Below are 18,053 nucleotides of genomic sequence, written 5' to 3'. Positions count from 1 at the left end.
TACAGTAAGATACCTGACCATGGTGCTACGTCAGCTGCTACCGTTTGATGGCATATAGAGGGGCTGTGCTTGTATCCTTGAATCCTGAAAGCTATATTGCTTTTGCTGCCAGGTGAAAGCAAACTGGTCCTGACTCTCTGGGGCAATGGCAATTGAAAAGAAAGCATTAGCAAGGTCTAGCACCATTTTCCATGGCAATAAGTTCTTGCCAGTTTTTTCTATGAGTGTAACCATATCTGGCACCATAACTGCAAGGTGTGGGGGGGTGACTTTATTCAATTCTCTATAGTCTACAGTCATTCTCCAAGTACCATCTGTTTTTCGAACAGGCCAGATAGGATTATTGAAAGCCGTCACAGTTTCTTTAATGATCCCCACTTGTCGGAGTGCCCGAATAGTCTCAGTAATTTCTTCCTCCCCCCTGGGATGCGATATTGTTTTATAGTTACCACCTTGGCAGGTGCAGGCAGCACAACAGGATCCCATTTTGGGAATCCACACAAGACAGTTACAGACCGGATAGCAAATCCTGTGCGCAGAGAGCCGAAAGCAAAATGACCATTTAAGGTTCCAACCGTCTGCCCTGGTAGGACATCAATACCCAGGATATATTCTTTAATTGGGGCAATCAACACTGTTCCAGTAGATGGCTTGGGATTTGCGATTGTGAGGGGAACAGTAGCTTGGAGAGCAGGGCTCAGACGTCCCCCCAGACCACAAATCTGCGATGTAGCATCTTTGTTCTTAATATCACTATGTAAAACTGTGACCTCAGCCCCCGTATCCACCAGAGCTAATGCATTCAAAATCCCCCCAGACTGCCACTCTAGAGTTAAAGGAACGTAAGGGCGTCGGTTCTTCCACAGTTCCCATACAGCAGGGGTGGCACTGGATGAGCTTTGAAGGTCCCTTCCAACACAAACCGTCCTGTGACTCTGTGAACCCGCACTGCCCCGGCTCAGCCCGGCAGCGCCGCTGGGAAAGCGGCTCCAGGACAGGGTGAAAGCGCCGGGCGGCAGCTGCTGGCGAGGAGGGGAGGGCAGCGTGAGAGACGAGGCCCGGCAGCCCGGAGCAGAGGGTCTCGCTGAAACGGCCCTGTGGAAACCCTCGGGGGATGGTGGGAGCTGAGGGCAAACCAGTGGGAAACAGCTCCTGGGGCGCTGGGACCAGCCCTGCTGTAAAACTGCGTGTCTTTGCTGCCCCATGCCCGCACGGCCTTCTGCCTCCCCCTGCAGGGCAGGGCCTGGGGGCCAGCGAGCGCCCGCCCGCCGGCACCGTAACTACACCTGGAACCAGGCTGTGCTGAGGGACAGACGTCCTGCGGCAGCGGGAGAGCCCAGGAACGACACCGTCTGCTCAGCACGCTCAGGGCGCTGCACAGCTGAAGAACACCAGGGCTTTGGCATTCTCCTCCAGCTTTATTAAATCCAGCCCTCCTCCCGAGAAGAGCTGCACCTCCGCCGGGCTTAGCGGGGCCAGCAGCACAGGGCTCGCAGGGTCCATCGCGATCGTGGCTGCTCCCTTGGGTTGCCCAGGATGTGGATGGTCTGGGCTGCCAGGGAGCAGATGGAGGGTTCGCTGTCCCACTCCAAGGGCTGAAGGGCTGCAAGGGAAAGAAGCAGAACCCAGATGAGCTCCCACGTCTGCAGAGACCCCCAGGCATCCCCTCCCGACCACGCTCCCTACTCACCGCTGCAGATCTCAGCCAGCTCCTCCTCCTCCCTTCGGTCCCTCAGGGGCCGCGCAGCCAGCCCTGGGCACAGAGTTCCGTCAGCCCCTGCTCCCTCCCCTCATCAGGGCTGAGCCCAGGGGAGAGCAGGAGCCGAGATGGTGGCACCGGGCAAGGCGGCCACCAAGGCCACCTGCGTGGGCAGGGCTGGGAGGGGAGGCCAAGGCCCTGCACGGGGCAGCCGGGGCTCTGGCAGCCACAGGGCTGCTCCTTGTGCCAGGGCAGTGGCGGGGACCGGGGCCAGGCTGCCGAAAGAGGGACCCGGGGGCTGTGACTCACCGATGAACCTCACGGCCGCCTCTCGTGAGCTGGCCTGAGCATCCCTCAGGTATGGCAGGCTCTGACTCAAGAGCTCTTGAGCTCTGCTCCTGTCCCGCTCCAGCTGGAGAGAGCACAAGGGCATGGGCATGTCACTGTCCCTCCCCAGCTGGCCGGACCAGTCCCTCCTCCCATGAACCCACATTCCCCTTCCCCCCCGGCCATTCCCGTGTTCCAGCCAGGAGCCCCGTGGGGCTGAGAGAGAGACACAGGCCGAGGGGTCCCAGGGGTGCTGAGAGCCCTCCCTCCCGCTGGCTGCGGGGCAGAGGGAAGAGCCCTGGGGGCTCTGTTCTTGAGCACAGGGAACAAGGATGCAGCTCGGGGCTGCAGCAGGACAGGCGAGGTACATCTGCAGAGCCCACAGGACAGACATGTGGGGCAGCCCCGTCCAGCCTGGGCCCTGGGCCTTGGGGGTTGTCCTCACCAAGCTCTCTCCAATCCGCCATGTCTGCTCTGTCTGCACCAGCTGTTTGAGCTGTTTCCACCTGAGCAGCTCTGCTGCACCGAGGAGGGCTTCCCCAGCGGCCTGTGGAACAGGAGAAGCTGGGAGATGGCACCACGGTTGGGACAGGAGACCTGGTGTCCCCCTGCTCTGGACTTTGTTCCTGGGGCGATTCTGCCCTTAGGGAGCGGGGACATGCCCTGGCCCAAATGCCCAGGGGTCTCTTCCCTGCATTACTGCTCGGCTTTGAAATCTGTACCTTGGCCACGCTCTGCACTTGGTCACTCATGCGGAAGAAGAGAGGGAGCAGGCCACGTTGCACTGTGTTCTTCATCTCCCTCTTGTCGTTCCGCACCACCGTCTTCATCAGGTCTCTGAAGAGGCTGATGGAGCTCTCTCTCAGCTGGCTCAGCTCCTGGGAGGGAGCAGCACAGTAGGACCTGAGCACCAGCAGCTCTCTGCCCACGGGGAGCAGAAGCTCCTGCATGGCTGATGGGAGGGGAGACGCTCCAGGGTGGCATTGTGCACACTGGAGTTGTGGCCAGATCTGCGGCCCTGGGTGTGTGAAGGGCCACTCAAGGGACTTGCTCAGGCAGTGCCTGTGCCTCAAAGTGCCGTTCCAGCATCTCCCACCAGCTTCAGCAGCCATGGTGGGGAGGAGCTGTGGGAGCAGCGGGCAGGGAGAAGCTGGGCTGGGCTGCAGTATGCAGAAACCATCCCACAAGAGCCCTGGGAGAAAAGGAGAGAAGCCCCTGCTTTGAGTGGCTGGGCTGAAGGGCAACTGTCATTGTCCAGTGCCCACCCGCGGGGCTCAGGCTTACACATCAGCCTTATACATCAGCCTTATACATCAGCCTTATACATCAGCCTTATACATCAGGCTTACGTCATCAAAGAGGGGCAGGAGAAATCCTGCCAGCGTCACAGCGATGGGGCTGGCCTCCTCCCTCTGCAGCTGAGCCATCACGGTTCTGAAGATGGCCAGAGCCTTGATCTTGATGGCCTTGTTGCCGCACTGCAGGACCCACATCAGGTCTGGCAGCATGACCTTCATTTTCCTTGCCTGTACGACGAAGAGAGTTGCCCTTTTGGGACCAGGTCCATGTGTGAAGAGCTCCCCAGGCAGCCCCCAGGCCCCACCATGGCAGGAAGGGCCTCTGGAGCAGCCACCATGGCTGCCCTTGGTGACACTCCGCTCACCATCTCGTCTGTCTGTGACAGCGTCATGGTGCCCGTGAGCACCAGGGAGAGCATGGCCGGCCTTTCTTCCTTCAGAAACCTGAAGGCCATGTAGAGCAGAGCAAACTCCCGATCTCCCAGATCACTGCCGGCCAGCATCTGAAAGCAAGCCAGCAGTGAGCGACCGGCAGAGCCGCGGGGGCTCCTGGCACCGTGCAGCTCCTGGTTCCCAGGGCAGCCCAGGCCAAGGGCACCAGGGCGTTTTTCCGGTCACTCACAGCCAAGCTAACGAGGCAGTGGTCCTCCAGGTACGTGCAGAAGAGCCTGCTCTTTGGGTCCTGGAGTTGGATGAGCAGCTCCTTCAAAACGCTTTGCAGGGTCTGGGGCACGGAGAACATCACCTCCCACAGTGCCAGGGCAGTGCTGCAAGAGAGCGCTCTGTCAGCAGGGCAGCCTGGGCCACGGCAGCGTGTCTGGCTCCACGCTGCAGGACGCTTGGGATGCCCTGGGCAGCAGCAGAGGCTGAGCTGGTGCTCCCGTGGGGCTGGCAGGAGCGCAGTGGGGGGCTCTGGGCTGGCTTGCTCAGCTGTGGCTGCTGCGGGCCTGGCTGACCCCCAGCGCTGGAAAGCGTGGTGGGATGGAGGGTCCTGCTCCTCAGGGGTGTCCTGCAGGATCCCTTGGCGCTGGCAGCCAGAGCGTCTCTGGGCCCCTCTCCCCACAGGGAACAAGCCCTCATGGCTTTTGGAGCCAGTACCTGTCTCCTGGTGGTGCGATTGTCAGCAGCGTAGACACCACCTCCCCAGGGCATTTGTCAGCCATCCAGACAATTAGAGACTCCACGCTCTGTCGGGCTGGTGCCGTGTTGATGCACCCCAGGGTTTTGTGGATGCAGCTCGTGATCTTTGGCACCTGGAGGAGACACAGGTGAAGATGGTGCTGCCACTGGAGTGCAGCCATTTCCTCAGCTGTCCTTCCCATCCCTCTCTGCCGCCTTCAGGTGGCTTCAGGTGTCCGAGACACCGGGATTTGAGAGGAAGAGATTGTTGGAGGGAGGAACAAGGCCTGACAGGGCCAAAGGGCAATCCAGCCAAAGGCCACTTACATCCACCAGCCAGAAATCGCAGTTTCCCTTGACCACGTCCAGCATGTTTCTGGCCACCTCCTTGTCAAAGGCGCTGGAGTCTGTCATTGCCTCAGTGAACACCAGGACCATGTCTGTCCTCTCGGAAGGCTGGAGGTATTCTGCAAAGAGCTAAGGGAGGAAGGGAGGCAGTGAAGCCAAGTCACACCGAGTGCCCCGGTGCTGCTGCGTAGGCGGGCAGTGCCAGCAGCCCTGCAGAGACGCCCGGCGGTGCTGCGGCAGTGCCCGCAGCAAAGCTGGCAGCAGGGGCGGCAGTGACTGCTGGGGAGGAGGAGAAGAGAGGCCCGGGGAGAGGGAGGAGGGTTGGGCTCATGGGCACAGGCTGCTGGCCCTGCCGTGAACCAGGGCTTGCTGGTGGCCAGCAGGGCTGGGGCTGCTGCTGGGACACTGGAGAGCAGCCCTCGCATCGTCCCTGCTCGGGGACAGCAGGAACCCTCTCAGCAGGGACAGAGAGGCCATGCCAGCCCCCTGATTGTGGAGACATTTGCTCACACAAGTCCCCTGCTGATGCCACCAACAAGAGTGCCAGCAAGAGCTCTTTACCATGATGTCGGGTTTTAGCCAATCCTCAGAGGAGCTGTCAGGATCTTCCAAGTGGGGCTGTTGTGCTTGATTCCTCCTGTCTAAACAGTGGGGAAACATAGAGAACTCAGTAAAGCACAGCAGCTTTGTCAGCAAGCTTCCCAAAGCACCCCAAGATCTGCCTTCATGATGGCAGGGCATAAGTGGTCAAGGAGAATTCTGGAGGGCATCAGGAATAGCTTCTTGCTCCAAGCACTGGAAGCTCTAGCCAGGAGGACTCAGAGATAGACCTGCTCTTCACTGGCAGGACAACCATGGCTTTGGGTCATGGCAATCAGCCGTATGTTTGGGTCTGGGAACCACGAAACAGCGGGCTTCAGGATCCCGAAAGGAGGAGGAAGGAGAGCAGCAGAGAACAGATCCCAGACTTTGGGAGAGCGCTCAGCTGCTGCAGCAAAATGGCAGCTGGGATGCTACGGGAAGCAGCTGGGAAGGACAAAGGAGGTGAGGAACAGAAGCAGACCCATCAGGAGATGTCTGTGTGTAGAGGGATTGAGCCCAAAACAACTTCTCTTACTGTTTTGTCCAGCCAGGAAGACAGCGAGGTGCTGCACTGCATCTCGAGCCAGAGTTCTTGCCTCTTCCCAGGAATGTTGGGAAAGGAGGAGATGCCCCAGCAGCTGTCCCAGCACTGGGATCTGGATGTCTCTATAGCTGACAGGGCCGTGTATGTCTGTCCTAGAGCGGCACCAGGCCTGGGCGAGGGAGACAGAAGAGCAGGAGGGTTGAGGGCAGGCGGCTGTGCCAAAGCCCTGAACCCAAGCGTGTGCCCAGGGCTCCGTGGGCAGGCAGGACTGTCCAGGGCCGTGCCGCTCACAGCTCCCAAAGCAGCTGGGTGGGCAACGGCCCCGCGTGGGGAGAGCTGCAGGCTGCTCTGGGGTGCAGGGAAGGGCAGACGCTCTGGCCGGAGGGTGCCTGGCTTCTTACCTCCAGTGTGGGATTCTCAGCCAACACGAAGCTCAGCCCCTCAATCCTCCCCACGGCCCTCTGCCGCACATGTTCTCTCTCGGAGCTGCTCAGAGTCAGGAGCATCTGGGGAGAGAGAAGCTGCTGGTGAGCCCTGGGAGCAGCCACCGCTCCAGCAGAAGCAGCACCGCTCAACGCCTGTGCTGGACTGGCCCACTCCATTAAAGATTCCCCAGGACTCAACCAAAGCCTGTAGTGAGGTTCTTGCCCTTGGGTCCCTGGCAGGTTTGGGACAAATGCCCTGGGCCCGCCCTGTGGCCAGGCAGGAAGGCAGATGCCACCCTCTGCGGCCACTGTGCTGCAGAAGAGCCTGGCGGGCAGCCCCTGGTTCCCCGGGGAGGTGGGCACCCTCCCGGCAGCGCTCTCTGCACGGCACGGGGTGGGACTGTCACCTCCAGAGTGGACACCCCATCCCCAGGGTGAGGAACAGCCCTTGTGAAGCCCAAACTTCGCACACCCAGACCTGGAAGATATTCTGCAGCAGCTCGCTGACTCTGGAGGCACGAGAGTTGAGGAGCAATGCCTGCAGCATGTTGTCCATGGACCGCATGGTCTGCAAGAAGACAACGGGTTGTGATCACGTTTCCAGCCATCCCTCTCATTCCCAGGAGACTGATCTGAACTCCCAGCACCGAGGGACGACTCCCGCGCTGCTGCGCTGTGCCTGGGAGAGACCCAGGGGCAAATAACCTGCTATGGGCAGAGCAGCCTGCGAAACTGGACGTGGGCAGACCCACAGGCAGGGGACAAAGGGATGACGGTGAGACAGCAGAGCTGAGAACCTGCCCTGCCTTGGGTCTCTGGTTATATCACGACACGGGGTGGTAGGGGAGCAGACAGAGGGACCGGGGGCTCCTGTAGCTCACGCAGCACTTACTTCTAAGTAGAGGTAACGGTCCATGTCCTCCACTTCTGGTGGAAGCGAGAAGACACTGGAGAAGCAGGCTTGGAGCAGCCTTGTCTCCTTGCCCTCCAGCACCCTCTCCACTGCGCTGCAAAGAGAGAGAGCAGCCAGCCGCACGCTGGTACCTGGAGCAGCGCCTCGAGGCCTCGTGCAGGCGACCCCAGGAGGGATGGGCAGGTACCTCAGTTCGGCAATGGCACGCATGGCGATCTGCCGCAGCGCCGTGCGCAGTTGGTCCCTGGGCTCCTCTTCCAGCAGCACCTGCAGAGCACAGCCGGGATGGGACCTGCAGCTGCCAGAGCCCAGCGCCACCAGCCCCCGGCCCTGCCCAGCGCTGTCCTCACAGGGTGCCGGTGCCGGAGTCCTCGACCCCTTCCCCAGCGCTGCTGGGTATCCCCTCACCTCGATATTCTCCGCCAGCTCGTATCTCTGGCAGAAGACATCTAGGCCCATTGGGGAGCGCTGGCGCCTGCTGGTGTCGCACAGGTCACGGATGTCCATGAGAAACCCGATCTTGTGGCTCTCCTCCTGGCAGCCAGGGAGCAGAGAGGCAAACAGGGAGCGTGAGATGGGGACACGCGGCCAGCGGCACCGCAGCATGGGGGTGCAGTGCCCATTAGAGACCTGGGAGCAGCAGCTCTGCCCAGCCAGCACCCTCCAGCACCCGCAGCAGAGCCCCTGTCAGCAGACGCCGGCACAGCCGCCTTTAAGGCGGCTGCGGTTACCTTTTCTGGGCTGCCGAGAAAGGACACAATGGAGTCCATGTATCCCCTTAGAAATCCATTCACGGGTAACGAATCGGCATCTAATAAAGGGGGAGAGCAGGGAGGGCTGCAGAGAGGGTTTGCAGGCAGGACAGAGCAGAAGGAGCTCTGCCCCATGTCCATCCCAGTGCCCGCTGCCCCGGCACAGTCTCCCCGTGCGTGTCAGGGCTGCAGGGTGCCCGGCAGACGGGCTGCGATGCTGGAGCCAGGCAGGACGGGGAAAGCGCCCAGTGCAGCGGGTGAGGAACTCGCTTCAGACGGGCAGGAAAGGTCCCTGTCCCGCAGCACGGCTGCCTCCTGCCCGCCCAGCTGCCTCTCGCTGCCCGTGCCCTGCAGCAGGAGCTGGGTCCCCTCTGCCCGCAGAGGCTGTGCTGGGGCCGGCTCCCAGCTCCGAGCAGCCATGGACTTCAGGCAGCATAGTCACCACCCATGGAACCCCCTGCCAGCGTGTGGGGAACCGTGATCCCGGTGTGGAGCAGAAAGCGATAGCTGGGCCCCACCCTGGCCAGACAATCAGGGCCCCTGACTCACCGATCTGCAGTGGCTGGACCACATCCACGTGCTTGGGGTCCAGTGGAGATCTGAGCTCCTGGGGAGCCCCAACCTCCTCCTGCCAAGCCACCCTGGGGCGGCTGGGGGGTCTCTCCGCCATTTTGCAGTCAAAGGCTAGCACTAAGGATGGGGAAGGCGGATGCTTCTGCAAAACGCCTTGGTGCTGCAGCTCTGCCAGAGGCAGCGATGAAAGGTGTGGGCTGCGCTCGTGTGCTCCTCGTTGGGGAAAGACGTGAGCTCAGGAGCTCCTTGCTCCAAGTCTGCCAGGGGCAGCAGAGAGTCTGCCGGGGGCAGCTAGAGCTGGGCTGTGGTTGGACTCGATGATCTTAAGGGTCGCTTCCAACCAAGAAGATTCTCTGGTTCTCTGACAGACGTGGGCTACGCTCGGGGCTCTCGCCAGCTCCGTGCTCGCACCCTGTCTCGTCACCGTCCTGTCGGACAGTGTGGGCTGGGCCCGCAGCTGCACCGATCACATGCGGGGCAGTGGGTGTCACCAAGTGAGGTCACAAAGGGCCCCACTGTGACCCTGTGCCTGGGCAAGGAGGGTCGGGATGTCCCCTTGGGAGGCTTAGGCCAGCTCAGCCCTGGCCACCTGTCTGATTCAAGTTTCAATCCGTTTCTAAAAGTTCCAGCACCCATTGCTCTGAGCATAGTCCTGAACAGTCCATCGCACTGCTCCATTTTCCCAGCGGCTGGTGCATGGTGGGGATGTCACAGACCTACTCAATGCCATCTCCTTGCTCCAGGAGATGGAGCATCTATGGGGATGTTGCGGAAAGGAGTCCCGTTGTCTGGCTCAGTTCTCTCTGGGCTGCCAGGGGTGGCAGATGCACTCGATCCCCCAATCACCCCCGGCCAAACCCACAGCAGTTTGGTCCAGGCTCCGGAGGAGGGAAGGGCCTGAGCCGTACCCAGGCCAAGAACTCCTGCCAGGAGACCCACAGGGAAGCAGAAGAGCAACTGAATGCCGGTAACTTGTGAGTGCACAAGTCTCAGACACTTTTCTTACCGTGTGCAATATGACTACGAGTCTATCTCTTCATTCTATAAATACGACAGCTTGGATGAGCCACTGTGAGCTCTCCCTGCTAAATAAGTGAGCTGTATGGCAATGGTTTTACTACTCACAGCTCAGTGGATGAGACCAATTTAAGTTTAATATTAATCATTTACCTTAAGTAGGGGCACACTAAATATAATCAATTCTTTATGGATGTAAGGTTGTATGATTTTTAATATACTCTTTGTTTCATGTTGCTTGGTAAACTGTATTTGCTACAATTTTAAGCTGTAAAGTGCTGCTCATATCTACCAAAAGCAACTACAAATAGAATCACAGAATCACAGAATCGACTGGGTTGGAAAAGACCTCAGAGATCATCCAGTCCAACCCTCGGTCCAACTCCAGTCCGTTTACTAGATCATGGCACTAAGTGCCATGTCCAATCTCAGTTTAAGAACCTCCAGGGTCGGTGAGTCCAGCACCTCCCTGGGCAGCCATTCCAATGCCTGACCACTCTCTCTGTAAAGAATTTCTTTCTAATATCCAGCCTCAATTTCCCCTGGCAGAGTTGAAGCCCATGGCCCCTTGTCCTATTGCTGACTGCCTGGAGAAGAGCCCAATCCCCACCTGGCTAGAACTGCCCTTCAGGTAGTTCTAGAGAGTGCTGAGCTCACCTCTAAGCCTCCTCTTCTCCAGACTAACCAAGCCCAGCTCCCTCAGCCTCTCCCCATAGGGCTTGTGTTCCAGTCCCTTCACCAGTCTTGTTGCTCTTCTCTGGACCCGCTCCAGCACTTCAATCTCTTTCCTGAGCTGAGGGGCCCAGAACTGAACACAACACTCCAGGTGTGGCCTCCCCAATGCGGAGCACAGAGGAAGGATCACTGCCCTTGTCCTGCTGACCACGCCAGTTTGGATACAGGACAGGACACCATTGGCCTTCTTGGCCACCTGGGCACACTGTTGGCTCATGTTGAGCTTCCTGTCCATTAGTCCCCCCAGGTCCCTTTCTGTCTGACTGCTCTCCAGCCACTCTGCGCCCAGCCTGTAGCACTGCAGGGGGTTGTTGTGACCAAAGTGCAGCACCCGGCATTTGGCCTTATTGAACTTCATCCCATTGGAATCAGCCCATTTTTCCAGTCTCTCCAGATCCCTCTGCAGAGCCCTCCTGCCTTCCAGCAGGTCGACACTCCCTCCCAACTTGGTGTCATCAGCAAATTTGCTGATGATGGTCTCAATCCCCTCATCTAAATCGTCAATAAAGATGTTAAACAGGACTGGACCCAACACTGACCCCTTGGGGACACCACTAGTGACTGGCCGCCAGCTGGATGCAGCCCCATTCACCAGCACTCTCTGGGCCCGGCCCTCCAGCCAGTTCTTAACCCAGCAGAGAGTGCACTTGTCCAAGCCATGGGCTACCAGCTTTTGCAGGAGTATATTATGGGAGACAGTGTCAAAGGCCTTGCTGAAGTGCAGATAGACCACATCCACGGCTTTCCCCTCATCCACCAGCTGGGTCACCTGATCATAAAAGGAGATCAGGTTGGTCAGACAGGACCTGCCCCTCCTAAACCCATGCTGGCTGGTCTGATCCCTTGTCCATCCTGAAGGTGCTGTGTGATTCCATTCAGGATGATCTGCTCCATAACCCTGCCAGGCACCGAGGTCAGGCTGACAGGCCTGGAGTTGCCAGGGTCAGCTCTGCAGCCCTTTTTGTGGACTGGGGTAACATTGGCCAATTTCCAATCATATGGGACCTCCCCAGTGAGCCAGGACTGTTGGAAGATGATGGAGAGCGTCTTGGCAAGTTCTTCTGCTAGCTCCCTCATCACCCTAGGATGGATCCCATCTGGTCCCATAGACTTGTGAGGATCCAGATGGCTCAGTAAATCACCAACTGTTTCCTCCTGGAATACAAGGGACCTATTTGGCTTTCTATCTCTGTCAACCACCTCCAGAGATGAGTTGTCCTGAGGGCCACCTGTCTTACTGGTAAAAACTGAGGCAAAGTAGGTATTAAGTACCTCAGCTTTCTCCTCATCTTTGTTAACTATATTTCCCTCAGAGTCCAACGGAGAATGGAGGTTTTCCTTGCCCCTCCTTTTGTTATTAACATATTTGAAGAAGGACTTTTTATTATCCCTGACAGAATTGGCCAAATTAACTTCAAATTGCACTTTTGATTCCCCAATTTTTTTTCTGCATGATCTAGCTATTTCCATAAATTCTTCATAAGTAGCCAGCCCTTTTTTCCACAGTTGGTAAAGTCTCTTTTTATTTCTGATTTCATTCAAAATCTCCCTGTTTAGCCAAGCCGGTTGTCTTCCCCGCCGGCGAGCCTTTCGGCACACTGGTACAGCCTGTTCCTGTGCACTCAAAACCACCTGCTTGAAGCATGTCCAACCCTCCTGGGCCCCCTTGTTTTTAAGCATTGTTTCCCAGGGTATTCTCTGAACTAGATTTCTGAATAGGCAAAAATCTGCCCTGCGGAAGTCCAGCGTAGAGGATTTGTTAATGGTTCTCCCTGCATCTCTGAGTATTGAAAATTCTATTATTTCATGGTCGCTATGCCCCAGGCGGCCTCCAGCCACTACATCTCCCACCAGCCCTTCTCTGTTTGTAAACAGTAGGTCTAGCGGGGTCTTGCCCCTGGTGGGCTCATTTACCAGCTGATGAAGGAAATTGTCCTCTATACACTCTAGGAACTTCCTAGACTGCCTCTTCTGTGCAGTATTGAGCTCCCAGCAGATATCCGGCAGGTTAAAGTCACCCACAAGAACAAGGGCCGTTGATTTTGAGACATCTGCCAGCTGCTTGTAGAATAATTCATCTCCTTCATCGTCCTGGTTGGGCGGTCTAGAACAGACACCCACGAGGATGTCAGCCTTGTTGGACTTCCCCCTGATTCTGGTCCACAGGCACTCAGCCTTGTCACTGCTGACCTCAAGTTTAACAGAGCCGAGTGACTCTCTAACATATAAAGCCACCCCTCCACCTCTCCTACCCTGCCTATCTTTTCTGAAGAGCTTGTAACCACACATAGCAGCACTGCAGTCATATGAGTCGTCCCACCATGTCTCTGTGATGGCAACTATGTCATAGCTTTCCTGCTGCACGATGGCTTCCAGCTCCTCTTGTTTGTTGCCCATACTGCGTGCATTAGTGTACATGCACTTCAAGTGGGCTGCTGATTTCCCTCTTAATTCGGGCTTTCCATCCTTAGGCTGATCTTTGGAGAGCCCAGTTTCAATCCCTTCCCCCTTCAAACCTCCATCCCCCTTCAAACCTCCTGATCAGCCCTGCCAACTTATGGGCTATAGTCCTCTTGCTCTCCCTAGAAGGATGAAGCCCATCTGATTTGAGGAGACTGGGTACCACGGAGCTTGGCCCATGGTCAAAAAACCCAAAATTTTGACGGTGACACCAATCCTTAAGCCACCTGTTGATGAGATGGGCTTTTCTGCTCCTCTCTTTATTTAGTTCCTCATCCATCCCAGATAGCACAGAAACTGAGGCAAATATCACTTGTGCTCCCGTCCCATGAACTGAACAACCCAGTGCTTTAAAGTCTTTTTTAATTATCTTGATACTTCTTCTGTTGATGTCCTCGCTGCCAGCTTGGACTGCTAACAGGGGATAGTAGTCTGAGGGCTGAATCAGCTCCGGAAGTCTTCTATTAATGTCCCTCACCCCGGCCCCAGGAAGGCAGCAGACCTCCCTGTGGGATGGGTCTGGGCGACATATAGGGCCCTCTGCTCCCCTCAGAAGAGAGTCACCAACTACTACCACTCTTCTTTTTTTTTTTTTTTTCTTCCTACAGCTGCAGTTGTGATTCTTTTTGTTGATGAGGTCCATCCAGAGGGCTCTCCAGGTGGATCTTCTTGGCTGTCCTCTGCCTCATTTTTTCTAAACCCACAAGTTTCTCCCTTCCATTTCAGTTCTCTCCCTTATCCCACCTCGGGACTGGGAGCAGGATGTGAGCAGCTCTCACGGTCTTGGTTGGTGGCTGTAGTAAAACCATGTCAAGAAAGGGCAGTAGTAGCTTCAGAAATCTCGAAAATCACTTTCCAAGATGGTGTCAATTTTTAATTTTTTTTTTTTTTTTTTTTTTTGGTAGAGGGAACAGCATGAGAAAGGAAAACCATCAGAAACTGCAGCTCTGGAGGTCCAGAGTGGAGTCAGGATAAAGAAATGTCATTCTGAGCGCAGTGCTGTGGTCATTCAGAGCGACTCTGGATCAGGCATGACTTTGTGTTTCAGGGAACAGCTGGTGAGGATGGAGAGACAGCAGCACAGGTGGGGACACACTGGGCTGAGAACAATGTGGGGAAGCACATGGGGTGTCTGCAGCCTGTGGGGAAACAGCCACAGGCCTGGGATAGTGCAGGATGGACCATGGTGGACATGGCCAAGAGTGCTGGCAAGGCTGAATGTCCCTGAAAGAGCCAAGGTCTTTGTCCCCTTGGCTATGGCTGATGTCCCTGCCAGCGAGGCCTAAGAGGAGACACATGGTTGTCATGGCCATGGCACCCCATTGCTTCCTTGCATCCCCAGGGAGTGTCACATCATTGTCCTGCACTGGGCATCACACCCCCCACAGCCCCAGGAAGAACCTGACCCACATGTGAGGGACAGGATCTCCCTTCCCAGGGGCAGGGGCTCAAGGCTTGGCCATTGTCCTTCATCAAACAAACCAAGGGCTTTCTCAGCATCAGAGCTGCTGCACTTTGCCTTTGCCTGATGCAATCACTGCCTCCAATTATCTGCTCTAACGAGTCCCTGGGGAGGCTTTGTCAGTAACAGCCCTCAGTGGGGCCCATTAATGCTTCAAGGTACTTTGGAGTTTGTTCTGACTTGGACTTCTTGAGCAGATTCTTCAGCCTGTCCTTGGTATCTGAGGTTCATGGACTCAGCACCAAATACGCCATGGGGCTCATTAAAACACAGAAAGCCCTAACGAGCGATGTTTGTTTCTTTAATTTCATTCACATCTTCCAGACTTGTAGAACTAACTGGAGAGGTTTCAATGGGACACTTAGTGATGAAGATTTCAAAGAAGATTTCATAAAGGAGGTTTTTTCTTTCCAGGGTGTTTTCTATCATTTTTCAGTGTATGGAAGAAGTGACAGCAGCATTCTACACTGGACATGGATCCCGAGGGTCTCCTGAAGACATCTGGACAGGCAGGAGAACAGTCCTTGAGGCTGGACACTGTATGGACAACCTGGCTCCTCACCCCCACCCCCAGTCGGCCGGTTCCCTCATTGGCCACCAGAGATTGCATCACTTTTCCTCCATCAGACTTCTCCACTGAGCTCTGCAGGAGATGCTGCAGCTCCTGTGCACCAGCTCCACCTGCTCTCCTGGGCAAACACTGCACAGTTCAATAAACAGCAAAACACTTTCCTCAGCTGTGTGTGTAAGCTGGATCTGATGAGGTCCAGCATCCACAAGAGACACCTGTACAAGAACAGTTTTAGACAAAGAAAGGAAAGGATATCTATAAAAACAACTAAGGTGTTGACTGAAAAGTTAATTAGACATCTGAAAATTTCTAACTCTCTGAAGCTCGAAGCAGAAACCAGACAGTTGAAATGTAACTGAACACACAAAGAGCAAGTGGAGGAGGAAACCTGAGAGCAGCGGGAAAGATGTCCTTAGACATGGGCTTTTAATTGGGAGAGGTGGAAACTGATGAATGACGAGGGAGATTATATAATGAATAGTGGTACTAGAAGTACAGGGGAAGATATTTCTTCTCCAGCCATTAGTACACTTCCTGGAAATGCCCTTTTTGCCTTTTTTTTTTTTTTTTTTAATTTATCAAAACCAATAGAATACAAGTGCACCTATCCAGGCAGACATTGGTTGTCTGAACATAACCAGACCTTTCCCACAGGGCTGTTCCAGCCTGGCAGCCCCCAGCCTGTGCCATTGCCAGGATGAGTCCTCTAAAGGGGGAGAAACTGGCACTTGTGGGATTTCCTGATGTTCCTGCCAAGACGTGCTCTCCTCCTTCTCCTTCTCTTTGAAGCCCTTCATTGGGCCTGGGAGACCTGGTCAGTAAAGCCTCACGCACAGAAAGCATTGAGTCCCTCAGGCCCAGTGGCGTTTGCTGTTCGTTAGGTCACTGTCCTCGTTGAACAGCAGCTCTGCATTTTCCTTGTTCAGTCTTAGGCTCTAACACAGCAACTGAAGCTCTTCTCTTTCTCTTGTCTTGCAGTCACCAACTTCAGGTGGTCGCCCCCTGGCAGCTGCTTCCTGGCCTCTGTCACTGCCCTGTTCTGTGCCGGCCCAGCACTGCTGGCCCACACATGGTGCCACGGACCCACTGTGCAGGCACAGAGTAGAAAGGGTGTATTTGGTGTGAGAACAGTTTCTCTTGGATGATCTCCATGACATCCCTTTGTGCTCTGTCCCCCTTCTGTTCCTTTTACTCGAGACAGGCTTTTCCAGGTCCTGGAACCTGCCCAGCTCTATCTGCATCCCACGTGGGGTTTTGCAGATATTCTTTCTCCAGAATCTGGAAGAGGAGAGAGATTGAGTAGGGCTGTCAGTTCCCCAGCGCAGGCACTGGGCCAGGAGGAGAATGGAAATGGCCGAGCAGCAAAATTCACTCATAAACCTGCAGTGAGCAGCCCGTGCTGGAAGTGACTGATCAGAGAGGCCACAGTGAAAGCTCAGTTCAGGTCTGTTCCCGAACACATCACCCCATGCCCTCCTTCCCTCAGCCCCTGGAGAACATCAGCACTGCAGCACGGCCTCACAGGGACAATCTCTTCAGCCCGTTCCTGACCTCAGCTTTGCAAGAAGAGCCCAACTGCAGACACTGCATTGAGGGAATCCTTTTTATTACAGAGCTGTGACATGAGAGACTAGCTGTACCATCACACCAAACATGTGTGCAAAGACCCTTGTGTCAGACAGACTGGATTCATAGCTCTGGAGAAGTGGAGTGCATGCAGATCTTACCAGAGCAATGGAATTACCACAGGCAAAATTCCCAAGGCACAGGAGGTTCCTCAGATAGACTGGAAATCACTTGTGAAGAGACGTGGTCAGCTTATTGCTGCTGAAAGACGGATTGAAGCAGCTTCTTCAGTGCATCCTTGAGCTGCTGGTTCCTCATGCTGTAGATGAGGGGGTTCACTGCTGGAGGCACCACTGAGTACAGAACAGACACCACCAGATCCAGGGATGGGGAGGAGATGGAAGGGGGCTTCAAGTAGGCAAACACGGCAGTGCTGAGGAACAGGGAGACCACGGCCAGGTGAGGGAGGCAGGTGGAAAAGGCTTTGTGCCGTCCCTGCTCAGAGGGGATCCTCAGCACAGCCCTGAAGATCTGCACATAGGACACCACAATGAACACAAAACACATAAAAGCTACACAGGCACTGACCAGAAGAAGCCCAAGTTCCCTGAGGTAGGAGTGTGAGCAGGAGAGCTTGAGGATCTGGGGGATTTCACAGAAGAACTGGCCCAGGGCATTGCCCTTGCACAGGGGCAGTGAAAATGTATTGGCTGTTTGCAGCAGAGAATTGAGAAACCCAGTGGCCCAGGCAGCTGCTGCCATGTGGACACAAGCTCTGCTGCCCAGGAGGGTCCCGTGGTGCAGGGGTTTGCAGATGGCAACGTAGCGGTCGTACGACATGATGGTGAGAAGGTAAAACTCTGCTGAAATGAGAAACAAAGACAGAAATACCTGCGCAGCACAACCTGAATAGGAAATGGCTCTGGTGTCCCAGAGGGAATTTGCCATGGACTTGAGGACAATGGTGGAGATGGAGCCCAGGTCGAGGAGGGCGAGGTTGAGCAGGAAGAAGTACATGGGGGTGTGGAGGTGCTGGTCCCAGGCTATGGTGGTGATGATGAGGCCGTTGCCCAGGAGGGCAGCCAGGTAGATGCCCAGGAAGAGCCAGAAGTGCAAGAGCTGCAGCTCCCGTGTGTCTGCGAACGGCAGGAGGAGGAACTGGGTGATGGAGCTGCTGTTGGACATTGGCTGCCTGTGGGCATGAGGACCTGTCATAGGAGGAAAAGACAGTGACAAATTAGAGGAGACTTCTCCGGGGAAAATAAACAGGCTGTTTCTCATGGAAAACCCCCTCCTTGATGGAGGGATGTTTCAGCTCATTCTCTCTTTCTACTAACTGAGAGAAACTGTTCATCCCAGTTTAAAATGCAGCTTGGGCATCTGGTTTCCATGAACAAACCTGTGAGGCAAGATCCACTGAACTGGTGTCAGAACAAAAACTGACCCACACTCCCACCCCAACCCCAGAGAGCAAGAGCACCAGGGACAGGTGGACAAACAAGGAAGAACTCTGCAGTGTTCCCGAGAAATAAAGCAAGGACAGAAAGGCAGACGGGCATGCTGTGGAACCTTCTCCTTACCCGGCTGTGCTGCTGCCACTCACATAATGACACTGGAGAGCAAGTACTTTTAGCACCTTATTTGAGTACCCCGTTCCAGGAA

General features: G+C 55.8%; 3 protein-coding genes across 4 annotated transcripts; all 3 read right to left on the bottom strand.

Moving 5' to 3' along the window:
* Positions 1-2,256: 2,256 nt before the first annotated feature.
* LOC135577933 (uncharacterized) lies at positions 2,257-4,876 on the bottom strand. 2 transcript variants are annotated; one of them, XR_010469393.1, is made up of 6 exons: positions 4,771-4,876; positions 4,423-4,577; positions 3,947-4,091; positions 3,376-3,827; positions 2,749-2,904; positions 2,257-2,573 (listed from the first exon to the last, which is right to left on the bottom strand). XR_010469393.1 is itself a non-coding variant. In XM_065048061.1 (4 exons), exons 1-4 carry the CDS (start codon positions 4,855-4,857, stop codon positions 3,540-3,542), a joined length of 675 nt encoding a protein of 224 aa, XP_064904133.1. In that variant the 5' UTR covers positions 4,858-4,876; the 3' UTR covers positions 3,249-3,539. The 2 variants fall into 2 exon arrangements, 1 of the variants encoding a protein (XP_064904133.1); XM_065048061.1 differs by lacking the exons at positions 2,257-2,573; positions 2,749-2,904 and having other exon boundaries at positions 3,249-3,827.
* Positions 4,877-5,804: 928 nt separating this feature from the next.
* Positions 5,805-8,677, bottom strand: LOC110364946 (uncharacterized). Its single transcript, XM_065048065.1, has 6 exons — positions 8,557-8,677; positions 7,987-8,066; positions 7,235-7,789; positions 6,821-6,910; positions 6,319-6,423; positions 5,805-6,086 (listed from the first exon to the last, which is right to left on the bottom strand). The coding sequence occupies exons 1-6, from the start codon at positions 8,675-8,677 to the stop codon at positions 5,805-5,807; spliced, it is 1,233 nt and encodes a 410-aa protein (XP_064904137.1).
* Positions 8,678-16,317: 7,640 nt separating this feature from the next.
* On the bottom strand, positions 16,318-17,576 carry LOC135577938 (olfactory receptor 14J1-like). Its single transcript, XM_065048067.1, has one exon. It carries the CDS (start codon positions 17,574-17,576, stop codon positions 16,644-16,646), a length of 933 nt encoding a protein of 310 aa, XP_064904139.1. The 3' UTR covers positions 16,318-16,643.
* Between the last annotated feature and the right edge of the window lie 477 nt (positions 17,577-18,053).

This window comes from Columba livia, unplaced genomic scaffold, assembly GCF_036013475.1.
Source record: "Columba livia isolate bColLiv1 breed racing homer unplaced genomic scaffold, bColLiv1.pat.W.v2 Scaffold_195, whole genome shotgun sequence".
Classification (NCBI taxonomy): domain Eukaryota; kingdom Metazoa; phylum Chordata; class Aves; order Columbiformes; family Columbidae; genus Columba; species Columba livia.
The sequence above is the reverse complement of the archived record's forward strand: the minus strand, read 5'-3'. Positions and strand labels throughout refer to the sequence as shown.